The following is a 14,015-nucleotide window of genomic DNA, read 5'->3' as shown; positions in this document are numbered from 1 at the left end:
GCTGGTGCGGCGGGTGGGCCCGGTGCTGTATCATCTCCCCCCGCATGGGGTTTGTTTTTTTGTTTTATGTGTGGGCGGGAGCGCTGTGTGCGGAAGCTCAGAGCGCAGGTTGCCGTCGCTGGGCGCAGCGGTGGGAGAGGCGTGCGAGCTGCCGGTGTGCGGTTCTCCCGGCTGTACCTTCCCCGCTCCGGGCGGAGCGCAGGAGCGTTCGCCGCCCTCCCCGCGTCGCCGGCCAGGCCGGGCCGGTGACCCCCCCGCCTCAGCCGCTGGGGGACGGGCAGAGGGACGGATCCAAACGGACGGGGGGCGTTAGAGCGAGCGGGCGGCTCTGAGAGATTACAATTAGCCTTTAAAAATGGCTGCTTGGAAGCTGTCAGCTGGAACGCGGAGGGGCTGTTAACCCTCCCCTCGATTCTTTCCCCCGTTGGGTTAATAACGGAGCGGGGATAAAGACTCCTCAGCCCTCTCCTCCCCGCCGCGTCCCCCTCTTCCCGCTGGTGCGGGATGCCGTAGCGGCTTCGCGGCCCGGCCGCCTTCACTTCCCATCCGACTGGCGAGAGGGCGGCAGTGGCCCCCGCCTCCTCGCGCTCCTCCCGCTGCCGCCTGCGTGTGTGTGAGAGTGAGCGTGAGAGCCGCGGACACAGGCACTACAAAGAAGAAGGGGGAGTCGGGGGCTACATGGTGGAGGGTGGTGTGTGTGTATGTGCGCACACGCCGGTGGGGGGCATATCTGGTGAGGAGGAAACACAAGGTCAAGAAGCAGCTCTCCTCCTCCTCCATGGAAGAAGACGGGAGCAATGAGCCCTGAGGAGGACGACGAAGAGAAGGGGTGGATGGCTGAGGGCTGCCGGGCTTCCCCTCGGGAGTGACGGGGCGCGGAGGAGGCAGCGCTGGGGTCGGGAGGGAGGAGAGGCCGACGAGAAGGAAGCGGGGGGTTTGAATCTCCCTGGCTGGATTGTTTCTCCTCGGGGGACGCTGCCCCTGCCCGGGGTGCGCGGGCGGCGCTGCCATCGCTGCCCGCCGCTCCTCGGCCCATGGCCCCCGCGGCGAAGATGGACCCGGGCAGCGCTGCCGGGAGAGCGGGAGCTGCCCCCGCGCCTCTGGGCGCCTGGAGACCTTTCCCTTCCTCCTGCTGCTGCTGCTTCTCCTCGCTCCTGGATGTGAACAGCTGGCTGCTCTTCTACGGCTTCTTGTACCTGGCCCTCTACGCCCAGGTGTCCCAGTCCAAGTCCTGCGACAAAATCTCCTGCTTCTCGGGTCATTGTGTCAATTCCACCTGTGTCTGCGACCAGGGCTGGGTGGGAGACCAGTGCCAACATTGCCAGGGCAGGTTCAAGTAAGTCTCTGCTTATTACAATTCTCCTTTTTTTTTTTTTTTTTTCCTCCCTGTTATACCATTTTCTTGTTTCATGTGCCTGGCTGTTGTGTGGTATATCTATATCAATTTCTATATCTATCTTATCTATCTCTATATTTTTTTTCACGTGTCTGGTATGATTTTGTTCATATGTGGTGGAAGTACGTTGCACAAATTGAGGATGAAATAGGCTCCTCCACCTCATGGCCCCTTCCTCTCAGCACACAGGGTGCAGTCCTCCGGTGGAAAATTGTACCCGCTGACTTGCTGCTGAAAATAGGCTGCTCAACTTGATGGGAACTGAGAGGCAGGGAGAGATCGGCCTAAAGCTGTGTCCCTGCTGTCCCTTCGGGAAGTGTAATGGAAATGACATGTGCACTTCACAGAGCTGTCCAGAGAGCCCAAGTTTCTAGTGGATTTGAATGACTTTTTCCTTCTGGAGAGTGAAAGTGTTTTGCTCGTTCCTTTCTTTTGAGTGTTTCAGTTAAGCAGACATTGGGTCAGGCAGATCCAAGATAACATAAATATAGCTTGGTGAAATGTACATCACTCACAACAAGGCTTGCAGGAGAGGTGCGAGTGATGAACGTGAAACAATAACATTTTAGCAAAGAAGTGAGTGGTCAGTGAAGTTAAAACTACCTTCACGTTCTCAAAAGTGGGTGTGATACTTATCGGTGGGAAGGAAGCGCAGCCTGATAGTTGCTTTTCTATACGGCCTGGAAAAGAAGACTTAATTTATAGGGCTGTCACTTCTCCCCACGCCCCTTTTGGTATCAGTGTAAAGACTGCCTGTGAAGAATAAACGTTTGCTGTTATTTCGCTATATAACCTTGGACAGGACATCTCATTTCATTCCCTTGTAAAACACCCCTTAAAAGCCGGAACTCTATTAAGTATATTGACACATACAGCTGTAAAATGTTCTAATATCTAGCTAATAACAACGTATTGGTGAGGCTGTGTCTTACAGAATTCAAATTCTATCTTTGGGAAGTACTTTATTGGGTAAAAGGATCAATAGTTGTCTGTTTTAAATGGCGTTTAAGTTCGCTTTTCTCTTTGAACTACTAAAATTAAGCTATATAGTTTACATCTCTTTTAAATATTTAATCCGAGGTCACTCATCCCTAAATAAACAAAACGTAAATCCAGTAACTTGTTATTTTGGGAAGTTGAGTAGCTGGGAGTCAGACATGTTGGCTGAAGTGATGTGCATGCTGCAGAGAAAGAAACAATTCTCTGATATTATCTGATGAGTTATTCCATCAGTGAGATTATAACTGAGATATAAAGATAATACAAGGCAAGTATTATGCCTCTTATCTACATATGAACTTGGTAACAAGATTTTTAAAGTTGGTAATTTGTTGCCTGTAGGTATTGAAGATTTTGGGCTTGTCCTGCCCTGTGCTATGGCACAAGGGGCTAATTGCTCGGTGATTGAGAGTCAGGAGGCCCAGGTGAATCTGCTTTGTGTGTGATGACCTGCAGGAGACAGGCTTGCAGAGCTATTATTTCCTTGCTTTAAAGAGATTACTTGTATCCTTTGTCTTGATGCCACTCACAAACAGACCCTAAAGCTGCAAGGGCTGAAGCAAATTTTCATTTCTTAAATTTCAAAGCTTGTTGTGAATGAGTATATTCTCTGAATGGTTACTGGAGCCATTATCTAGCCCTTGAAGGTATTTCCTTGATTATCTGTTAAACGTTTACGGTTCTTTACCTCGATTGTATTTGCTGGGTGCGGAGGCACGGTGGTTACGTTTTTCACTTCTGGTAGAAAGTTAATAATCCATCCCCACCTAGAGGAAGTTCTGCTTGAATGTTGAACGGGCACCTCATCTGAGCTAAACTAACACAATGGTTAATTGATGTGCCGCTAGGAGTTTTAGTGAAATCGAAACAGATTTCCTATTAACTCCTCTGTATTATTTCATGCTTATCTTTGGAAATGACAGTGATGCTTGCATTATGATTTTTATCACGGGAGCAAGCTGTTTCTACGACTTTTTTTTTTTTTTTTTTCCCCCGCAGATACCCATATTTTTACTGAGGACATTTTCACGATGGTATATTTGATATCTCATCTGTGACCTTTATTCTTAGAAGTAAAATATACTCTGCAATGAAAAGAAGCATTCTAAGATCGAAAGCTTTAAGCCCTGTGCGTTGGGGATGGCATGAAATATGTTAATGTGTGTTACAATGCAAGCAGCAACGGAGTAGTTGTATTTTGAATCCTGAAAATTCAGATGGGTGTTGAATGGGCGATGAATCAAATCTACCTGTTTCCACTGAAGAGCTGGAAAATGTTAGTCTGCCTTATGGTGGGGTGATTAAGATGTTTCTGACTTCTGTGGCAATTGATGGCTTGATTTATTATTGTGAAACATTTGCATGTTGTTTCTGGTTGTCTGTGGAGCTCGAGTATCTGCTTTATACACCAGCAGCCATGACTGGACTTGTGCAGCAGTGGAGCTTTAATTTGTCTTTATATTGGATGTATATCACTCCTGCAGCAGTTGCTTCTGTCAGTAAGAGTTACTGTGAAGCATGTTTCAGAATGACATGAAGACTGAGAAGTGTGTTTGGTTATTACAACTGTATTAACTATTAATTTATGGGTTGTAGATAGGATCTATACAAATGTTAGCAGAACCTGATTCCAAACACATTGCTTCAAAGTTTGAGCAGTTAAAAGTGCCTAGGTGCGTCTCTATTATGCAAGATTAAAATTGAACTTCTAATGACCTAAATCAGACATGTGTAAAGCCAGCTTTCTGTCACTAGATTATTTAAGGAGTCAGATTTCTAAGGGCAGGCTTAAACCACTTGAAAACAAAAGGGTCTTTATTTTTCTTTATGTAAGTGAAGTGTGGTTATTTTTGCTCTTCTGGGACCGAATGACTTGCATTAGAAAGCATCAGAAACATCATCATAAGAGAGATAATCTACCTAGGTGTAACTTGGGTCCGTTAATACTTTGATGAGAGGTGTGTAGTATTTTTGACTTTTTCTTTCTAGACTGAGAAATAACAACATAGCAGAGAGACATAAATAATCAATCAATATTAGTAAACAAGTGTCAACTGACAAACTATGGCAACTTTGCTTTTTCTTTCTAGAAGAATTAGTGAGTAAGCAGACTAATTTGCAAATGTTGCTCTGGACTGGATGAAAGAAGGGTGGATGGGGAGGAAATGGGAAAAAAGCTTCTCTAGTTCTCTTTTATTACTCTTGTTTATCAACTTGTGTCTTTACTCCTTGTATTATAAAGCATGTGGTAACTCGTTATACAGTTGGAAGTGTTGTTATTCTTACTGCATTGCATTCACATCCATCTCAGTCACTTTTTAGAATCATCTAGGCCTCGTCTCTGTCTGGCAAGAAAATTATTTACTCTCTGTTCAGGATGAATATTTGAATGCACTTCTGACTTCTCTCTTGAAGTGGTGGTGGTGTTGTTATAAAAAGGGAGGGGGAAAGCCATCTGTCTGCCTGCCTGTGGGAGACAGGTGAAAGATAAGAAAGCCAAAGGGTGAGCAGGTTCTGTTTTTATAGTGGGGAACTTCAAACAGCACAATTCCCAAGAGGTGAACAAAACCACAGACTTAAAAAGCACAATGTCCAGTTTTATTCTAACAGATTGATTTATTAAGGAAATGAAACTTTTCACGTTGCATCTGCCACTCTTTCTATCTTATCCTATGCCTTTGTATTTGTTGATCAGTCACAGTTTTCATGATGTTTGGGCAGGAGGGAGAGGCTGTCCAAATCGGTTGTGTTTTGAGGCTCAGAGAATTCAGGGAGAAAATACATGAGTGGCCCAACTGCAGGAAACACTGCAGTCATGGCTTCTATGTATTCAGATGTCAAAGTCAATCAATCTTGAGATGCAGCAGTACAGGAAAACAGTTTTCATTCGTTTTGCTACTCACAGAATGGCTTCGTAGAAGAAAAAGAAAAAAAAAAACAACCTACCACCAACAGTTTCCTTCAGGTTGGAGCAAAAAGTTACCTCTTTTCTAGCTCCGATTTGTACACTGGCATGCAGAAGAGCATTGGGGAAAAAATGCATGAAACTGCCCTTCTTTTAAGTTTTTGAGTACCTGAATGACTGGAAATATCCAATCTCTAAAATGCTGTCTTAAAAAAAAAAAAAGTAGATTTTATCTTCAAATTATTATAATTTTTTATTTGATAACTTGTCCTGATTAGCATATGTAACGAAGCAGACTGTACAGGATAGGTGAGCACCTTTGAATACCTATGCTTCAGTTAATCTGCTTTGCCTGCTCCTGGATACCTGGTTGTTATGGAGAGAGTAAGAGCCAACTGATCTGCTGGATTATTAGACCTTATCTCCAGATGTTCTTACTATACTTCTAAATTACCTCCTGCATGTTCTCCTTAATTTCTAAAGCTGCTATAAAGATTCGGCTTTCTTCATGGACAAAACAATTTCGAAATACAAGAAACTTCACAACTGAAAGCTTAAAAGGGTGTCAAATTTTATTATTCCAGGCAAAATCCATATCTGTATCCGAAACTCTGAATTCTGCTGTCAGCAGAATGACTTGTGCAAGGAAAGTGTCCTTAAATGGTAGTTTAAGAAAACCAGTATTGTTGTATAAGAAATGATCTTTAAAATGAGGTTAATTTTATCTGTAGCCATTTGAAGTTCATGCTGTTGTGAAAAGGGGTGACATTATCCCTCACGCTTCTCTTTGGTTACATCTTTCTGCAGCTTATGTAAGTATTAATATTCCTGTGGAAATTTGAAAAGTATCAACAGGAACATCTCTCCCCATCTCCCAAGCCAACTTTTTAAAAGCCAGCTCAGTTTCCTTATGTTACTCCGTTTGCCTAAGTGTCCTGGTAGCAGGAATGAGCAGGTGTGGATGGGATAATAAAATTGTCTGTTTTAGAAATGGGACAGACTTAGTTTGCCTTAACTTTAATGTAAAACAACATTCCCATTAAACTGATGCAACTTCTATTATACAGGCTGTCAGTGGCAAAACTACCTTTGTCATCAGCGTGGCCCGTATCTGATTCAAGACATATGCATAAGTATTCTTATTGACATCAATGGAATTGTGAGATTTTTACACCTGCAAATTGTCTTTTCAGAAGTCAATGCTTGAATGTCGATATAATTAAAGTAGTGAAGAGATCATTTATTATGATTTTATTATTATAAAATGTGACCTTTATTTAAATTGATTTTGGTAGTGATTCTTTGAAAAATATTTCTTCCAATGTGAGTAATTCTCTCTCTATAAAAAATTTTAAAATACAGTGATAGTTCATATGATAGATTTTGAATTCATAAGGAATATATTTATTAAAATATTTTTTGAAATGTAGAAGCATGAGCTATACGAGCATCCTAAACCCCTCTGACGAGCTAAACAGCCTGCACTGAGAAGTGTTTTTTGAAAGGAAAGAAATCTTTCTGAAAAGTTTAAAAAATTGGGTTTTTTTAAGTGTATTTTTTGTGGTTGTTTAATACTTTCTATGTGGAATCATTTAGGTTGGAAAAGACCCTTAAGATGGAATCCAACCATTAACCTAACACTACCATAGTCTACCAGTACACCATTTATATTACTTCTATGGGTTTTCATAGACAAGGCGAGAGATGGACTCTCTGGTTAGCTGTTCTTAACCCTTGCCTTATGCGGGCTCTAATTCCTGTTGGAGTTGCACATGCTTTAGAAAAGCATCTGTACATGTCTGAAAACACATCCAGTGCTGAAAGTCTATTACAGGCTTCCAAAATTCTCCCATCAATTAGTTATCCTCACTGTTTTTTATAACCAGCAAAACCAAATGCTTAATCCCCCTATTCTAGAAAATCTACCCTACCGCATTTTGTCTCGCTGAGTTGCCCTGTTTTCTTGTGTTTCCAGTCATGCCTTCATTGCAGAGTCATCAGTATGTCAGGCTTATATTCCTGTGTAGGTGAAAATACTGTCACCTTGTCCTCACTGAGAATGGAGGTGGTGTGTCCCTTGAGTTGTCTCAAGATAAACCAAGTTTTTCCATCCTTAATTGCTCTCTTGGTTTTCAGCCTTCCCTGTTGCATTCCTGAGCAATAAATGCCAGAGCTAGACACTTGTTTATCGGTAATGGTGGTACTGGTGACCTGTAGAAGCAGAACAACCTCTCCCCTGCTGCTCCGTGTCCCGCTGTGCGTGGCTGCAGAGAACATTGTGAATCTGAGCCCTGTGCTGGCAGCTCAGTCCATTATTTTCTGCCTCACGTCTCTTCAGAGCTGCTGCATCCTCAGTACCAAGTGATTGATGCGTGGCCCTGCTTTTCTCAAACTAGTCTGTAAACTGAACATGGTCTCTTCTAATTGGGGTGATATTTAACGGTGGTGCTGCAAACATGTATGTGTTTGGAATGGAGCAATTCTCTTTTCAAAAAAAAACACCCCTCTTCCTTCCAAGCAACATATAATTAAGAACATACAGAGTCCCTTCCTGTATGTAAGTCTGAGACCATCTATAGGATTGAATCCAAACGCAAGTTAAGCAAAGGGCTTGTGGATTCTGGAGTTTAGTTTGTTTGCAGACTGAGCTGTTCGTTACTTAAGCAAATAAGTGTGGGAACAGATGGCTGATGACCCTGTCAGGCCTACAGACAGCACCAAAGGCTGGCTGCTGTTGCTATGGGTATGAAAAAACCTCAGTGGTGTTGAATGTATGTTTAAATCTATCCATAAATGATGCATAAATGCCTGTACAGGTTATAGCATTTAATATTTATTATGTACGAAATTTAATTTGGCAAATAAATAGTCTCATCCTAGTGTATCTCTTCCTTTAATGAAAAAAAAAGCATGATGATTGAATTTTGGAAGGCATTACCATATTTTGTGTCATCTTTTAAAAATGACTGTGAGTAGTTTTATATAACACTGCACTAGAAATTGATTTAATTGTATGAAAATGTATGAAAAGGTAGGATGTAATAAAGATGTTGCAGGAATATCTTTGGGATATTTTTACACATGCTAACCAGAGTGCTGGTGAAAAGAACCTTACTTTAAAACACTACTATATAGACAACTAAAAAAATGCATTGAATAACTCATGCAGTATTGAAGAATAATTATCTGTCAGTGTCCATGGAAATTATTAGCTGTATAGTCCAGTCTTATAAAACATGCTACAAAGTTGCTGTGAAGAGAAATAAATGATGATGATGATACCTGAAAAGGTGGGCACTCCAGTGAACTGCAGCGTTTAATGGTAATAAAGGAATATTAGTAAACTGTGAGCAAATGTTTTTGTGTGAGGTGGATGAGTAGCAGGAATCTTCAAACTAGTATTATAGGTTGCCGTATATATTACTAAAAACCCATTGAGTACATGTAAGAGTTGCATTAATTTCAGAACTCTGTGTGGAGTAAGACCCTGTAGAGAAGCGGCAGCGCTGAGCTCAGTGTTGTTGCTTAGTGTTCATTCACAAGGTGTGAGAACTGAGTTTGACGTCTCCTGCAGACAGAAAAACCTAAACCTTTTAGACCTCTGGAAAGTAATTTAGCCAGCAATTCTATTGAATATTCTAGGGTAAACATCTGAAACTTGGTTAAAGTAACAGCATTTGGCAAAAACTCAATTAACTGTAAAGTCTCTGCCCAAATTTACAGCTCATGTCACTTATCTAGAGGAAATGGATTCCAGGTTCTGTTTGAATCAGTATTTTACATTTCTTAGCTAAGGGTGGAAATGTGCTACTACTGCCATATGATGGCAAAATATCTAGTTTTCTCGTGTTTAGAAACAAGTTAGCAGTAGAATATTTACAAGTTTTAAGCAGCATGTACCTGAGAATCATAATTTATGTAGGGAATTTTGAAACCAGGATATTCTAGGTTTACCTGGCAATGGAACAAGTACTGAAGTACTTAAAGATTGGATGCAGACACATAAAATGACACTCAGCGTCTACATTTTCCTATGGATTTCTTCCTTAATTTATGTGCTTCGGTGTCTCATCTGTAAAAAGGAAATAACACTTCCTGTAAGGTTAAAGACTTGAGGTGACCCATGATTGTAACGATGAGGGACAGCTAATGAGCTAAGTAAGGTTTTAGAATATTTCTTCCTAGAAGGTGATAAATACAGTAGTACAAAGTCCCGTTGTCCAGACTATGCCTTATGTTTCAGAGTAAAATTACTTCCTCATTAGATCAGATGAATCTAAAGCTTGCAGGCAGTCTGTATCATTGCCAAATACTTGAGGAATAAATTATTCTCTTATTTAAGAGAATTCTTGAAAAAATTGTACGTTGTCCAAGTCACTGATTAAATTTTATTTCAGAAGTTAACCCCCCTTGAAGACCGGACTCCCAGTGTTGAATTAAATCTTATAAACAAATATTGTGATACACTGTAATACTTAACAGATACTTTGAAGACTTGCTGCTTTACTTGTGTGAATACACTGGTCTATATTTGTCATTACAATCTTACATCGGTATCAAAGGACCATGCATTGTGCATTTGCAGGATGATTGCAATATGTTGTTACAGAATTGTGAGTCTGGATTCAGAGTCTTTAAATGTAGGTTTTTATTACAGACATGCACTTTTATGCATAGATAGGCGTTTATTCTCATGTTTTTGAGTTTTCAGCTTGTTCTCTGTTACCTTGAAGGCTAATAATGTGTTTTCAATGAAAAAGTGGATCATGTTGAGTGTGTCATGTAACTGCTGGGATACAGGAGCTGGGACTGAAGAACAATCAGAAGTATTACAAAAGGACCAGATCTTAACTATCTATGTTACCAGTTGTGGCAGTTAAGTGTGAGGTGCAGTGATTTTGATCAAAAGCCTGGGGGGAGAGCTGCCGTTAGTAATGTCTTTAAATACTCTGGTGAGCTTTGTGGAAACTTTCTGTTCAAGGTGCAAATAAACAATTGGGTATCGTGGAACAAGACAGATGTGCTCCATTGATTGCCGCCCTTGCCCCAAATCCAAGGACAGAGATAAATTAACCAGAAAAATATTTTGCTAGTCATGCTGCAGTTTAAAATACTTTTCTTTTTGTAATGGATAGTAGTGGTGAATAAAATATGCTAAGGTTAATTTTCTTCTCAGCTTCCAAAACTCATTGAAACTTTAGTACCTGACATATAAAGGAGTACTTGATAGTTCCAGCTTTATTAGTAAAAGTGAAATGCTGAGTAATCAAACTGTAGGATAGTTTTCACTCAGTTCTTTCCTGAATCTAGAGTGTGTATGTGTGTGAAAATACCTGCTTCTCACAAAAAAAAAAATCAAAACAATTAAACCAAGACAAATGCAAAATAATTCATGTTTGTGTGTGCAGACACAGTTTACCAATGTACTTTGGAGGATACTTGATAATCAGATGTGTTTCTGGTATATGCAAGATGTACCAAAGCAGTAATGGGGAAGAGCAAAATGAACCGTGTGTTTCATAGGAAGTATCACAGAGCTGCTGTTATTAAATTAAGCTGTGTGCTGTAGTTCTCTCGTATCAGCAGATCTGTTCTGTTTGCTTCTTAAGTCAACTGAGACTTTTCTAATGGGTAACTTAAAACATTGAACAGGAGCTCCAGGGTGTTCTTGAAAAAATGACAAATACTGGACAAATGACTGCTTTTGAAAACATACGAATTTGCACTTGTGTGCACAGCTGTAATGTCACATTAAGACAGCTGTCTTAGAAAATATTTTTGCAGATGTTTCCTAAACCTAATGTTGATATAAGTATTAAATCCAGAATATTTTTATTTAAAACTTTTAAAAGTGTAGCACTTTGTAGGAATAATCTGTGGGCATCTGTTTTAAAATCAAAATGATACAATTTTTCTAGAGCCTTTAATTTGCAAATTGCTTATACGATTTTAGTTTTAGTGGGGGGGAACCATATCTATATTCAAGGAACTACTTGCCTCTACACAACTGTATCGTACTTTGTGTCAGGATGTCTTATTTAAACACTAGGTAGCCACAATGGCCTTGAGAAATAGGCACTTATTTTTTTGAGCTGTTTTACATGTAGGAAACCTGAAGCTGTGTGGTTGTCTAAGGTAATAATAATAACAAATAAGTGACTGATTTTTAAATGGGAACTTGGGAGTTTATACAATTTTCTGTTAATTCTGTTTCAGTCCTCATTTTAGGAAGACTGAATTGTTTTGAAATTGTACATTCTTTTTCTGCCAATATACAGTATAGATAGACATGCTTTTATGTTACATAGTAAAGGTCACAGAAAAAATATCAGGTACAGGAGAGGATATGAAGCTTATATTCAGGATACATAGCTGAGGAGTTTTGTGATGATGTTTTAGACTGAATGTTCCAAACACATACTGTACATCATTCAGTGAGGGTATGGATGCTTCTGTTAACATATGTATAAATGTCAATATATGTTAGAGGTTGATGAATATGTAGTGAATTATCTTGAAAGGTGTCCTCCAGCCAGGACGTCAAAGCTGGACTGAGTTTGTACTTCTCTCGTCTTGTTTTCAAAGGGGGCAGAAGGGAGATGGGGCAACAAGCAAAGCACAGCTTAATATATTGAGCTCACAAAAGCTATTCATTAACAGGAACATTGCTGGATAACTTCATTTTCAATTTTATATACATCCTTGAAGTGCACTTACTGCTTTTGAGCTTTGTATGCATTCTGAAGTCTGTTCTCTAATGTAAAATCATGAGGTGACAGGCAGCTGAACCTAAGTAGAATATTATTTTAGACGCAGGTTTTCTGGTTTAGATTGACTGTGTTTGTAAGTAGCAATTGGACTGGAAAGCAGAGCCAACATATGTTAGATTCTTTTGGAATGCTAGAGGCTTGCAGTGTTGCACTGAAATGGAATTTGAGAACATCTTTCTCTGAATTTTCCCTTCTCATTATCTTATAGCTTTGAGGTCATGCTCAGTGAAGATCTTCAAAAGCCTTACCTACTATTATTTAAAAAAACCCCTGTGGTTAAAGTTCTTGCCTGCTAAGGGGATTCCTTCCAGACTGCTATACAGTTCTTTGACACATCACTTGTTGCTCTTCACAGTTGCTATTTTTTTTATCATTCTGATAAATTTGACTCTTTAATTCCATCTGCTAATGAAAACAAAAGCAGATGAATGACATGCTTCATTTTACTCCTTATTTTTAAATACGACAATTGAGAGTTTGTTTTTCTGTGATCAAGGGAAGCACTGTGCAATGTGTGATATTCTAGTTTATGTTGTATCTACAATTTCCTTTTTGCTTTTATGTTATTCACTGGGTATGGAGGTAAATAATTGTGCTTCAAGCCTGGGAGAATGACAGAACTACCAGATGCTAATGTTGGTATGAGTATAGCTGTACAAGATGTTTAGTAGAAATGTTCTTTTTTTTTCCCCATAGTTATGCAGGTGCACACTTAGGCTCCAGTGTATCATATTATTTATTTTGGTGCTACTTGAAAGCATTCTATTTTGAATTAAGAAAACCCCACTGTTTGAGGAAGGAAATTCTCAAGTATCCTATAGCTAAAAATCTACACATTTTTAAGCAGCAGCAATTTATGGGGTTTTCCTCCCTGGTGAGAACTTTGTCTCACTTTATTTGTTTTTTTAACAGACCAGGAGTACTTAAAAGAGGATTTCTGGGATGATGTCAACCTACAAGATAGCGCATTATGCAAGTTCATCTTCAGTATCTTGTGTATTTATGAAATATACATAATCAGATGATAAGGTTTAAATGAGAGGATCCCTTTATCTTGTGGTTGTTTCTGTTCTTAAGGACAGCAGATCATCCTCATTGAATTCTCCGCTCTTTGTTATGTTCCTCTTGGTAGGATATAATTGCCTTTCAGTTAAGATGTTCGAGTCTAAAAGATCTTGTCATTGCTTCTGTATAAAAGTGGAAAATGCTTTTAAAAATTGGGATGGAATGTCTGGAAGCCTGAAAACTGTGGATCTGAAGGGAACTGTGGAACTGAGGTTAGCGGGTTTGTATGTATGGATGTTGCATTGAAGAAAAAGTTGCATATTCTGGCTAATACATACTAGCTTTACATGATTCTGTTTGTGCATGTGCTCAACAGCATAAGGTAGTAATATTGTTCAAGGCATCTCTGTACTAGATTTCAATGGTAACTTGGGTTACAGGCTGCGTATATCCAGCCTGCTTGCTGCTCTGCATCTTAAGAGTTGATTTTTTTTCATGACGGGGTGGACTTTTTCATAACAGGTATGAGAGTTTTGGAAGATACTCTCTGTCCTTAAGAATGTCAGAGGGATATTTCTTGTGTGTGTGTTTTTTGTTTTATTTGTTTGTGGTTTTGTTTGTTTGTTTTTCCCCTATTGTTGAATTTTACTGAGTCCAGATTGGTCCGTGTGGTTCTTTAAGATTTTATGTGCATGTATACTTTATGACTCCTAAGTTACTCAATGAGGCAGCAAAGAGAAAATTGCGTAGCTGTGTGGATATGTGCGATGTCTGCGTATCAGATATACTCTGTATTTGCTCGTCTAATTAATCATGTTGAAGTTTTGGGAGGAGAAAATAGACTTCTTCAGAAAGTAATTTTCAGGAGCTGTGTGGATAATGAACACGGTTCAGAGGTTCCACGTACTTGAAGGAGTCTTTGCTTGAGGTAGGATTTGAA

General features: G+C 39.9%; 1 protein-coding gene across 7 annotated transcripts in view; it reads left to right on the top strand.

Annotated features, from left to right (window-relative positions):
• Positions 1–576: 576 nt before the first annotated feature.
• The window catches only part of ATRNL1 (attractin like 1), a 488,569-nt gene continuing 475,130 nt past the window's right edge, over positions 577–14,015 (top strand). For 6 of the 7 annotated variants that reach the window (XR_010473420.1, XR_010473421.1, XM_065066923.1 and 3 more), the window contains exon 1: positions 590–1,336. Coding sequence is in view for 5 of the 7 variants with exons in the window: in XM_065066923.1 (XP_064922995.1) it covers positions 1,035–1,336 (302 nt within the window). In the remaining 2 variants the exon portion in view is untranslated. Of the gene's footprint in view, positions 1,337–14,015 lie in introns of all 7 variants that reach the window. The other variant, XM_005508196.3, reaches the window with a different exon arrangement.

Source organism: Columba livia, chromosome 6 (assembly GCF_036013475.1).
Source record: "Columba livia isolate bColLiv1 breed racing homer chromosome 6, bColLiv1.pat.W.v2, whole genome shotgun sequence".
NCBI classification, from domain to species: domain Eukaryota; kingdom Metazoa; phylum Chordata; class Aves; order Columbiformes; family Columbidae; genus Columba; species Columba livia.
This window is presented reverse-complemented; position numbering and strand designations above follow the sequence as displayed.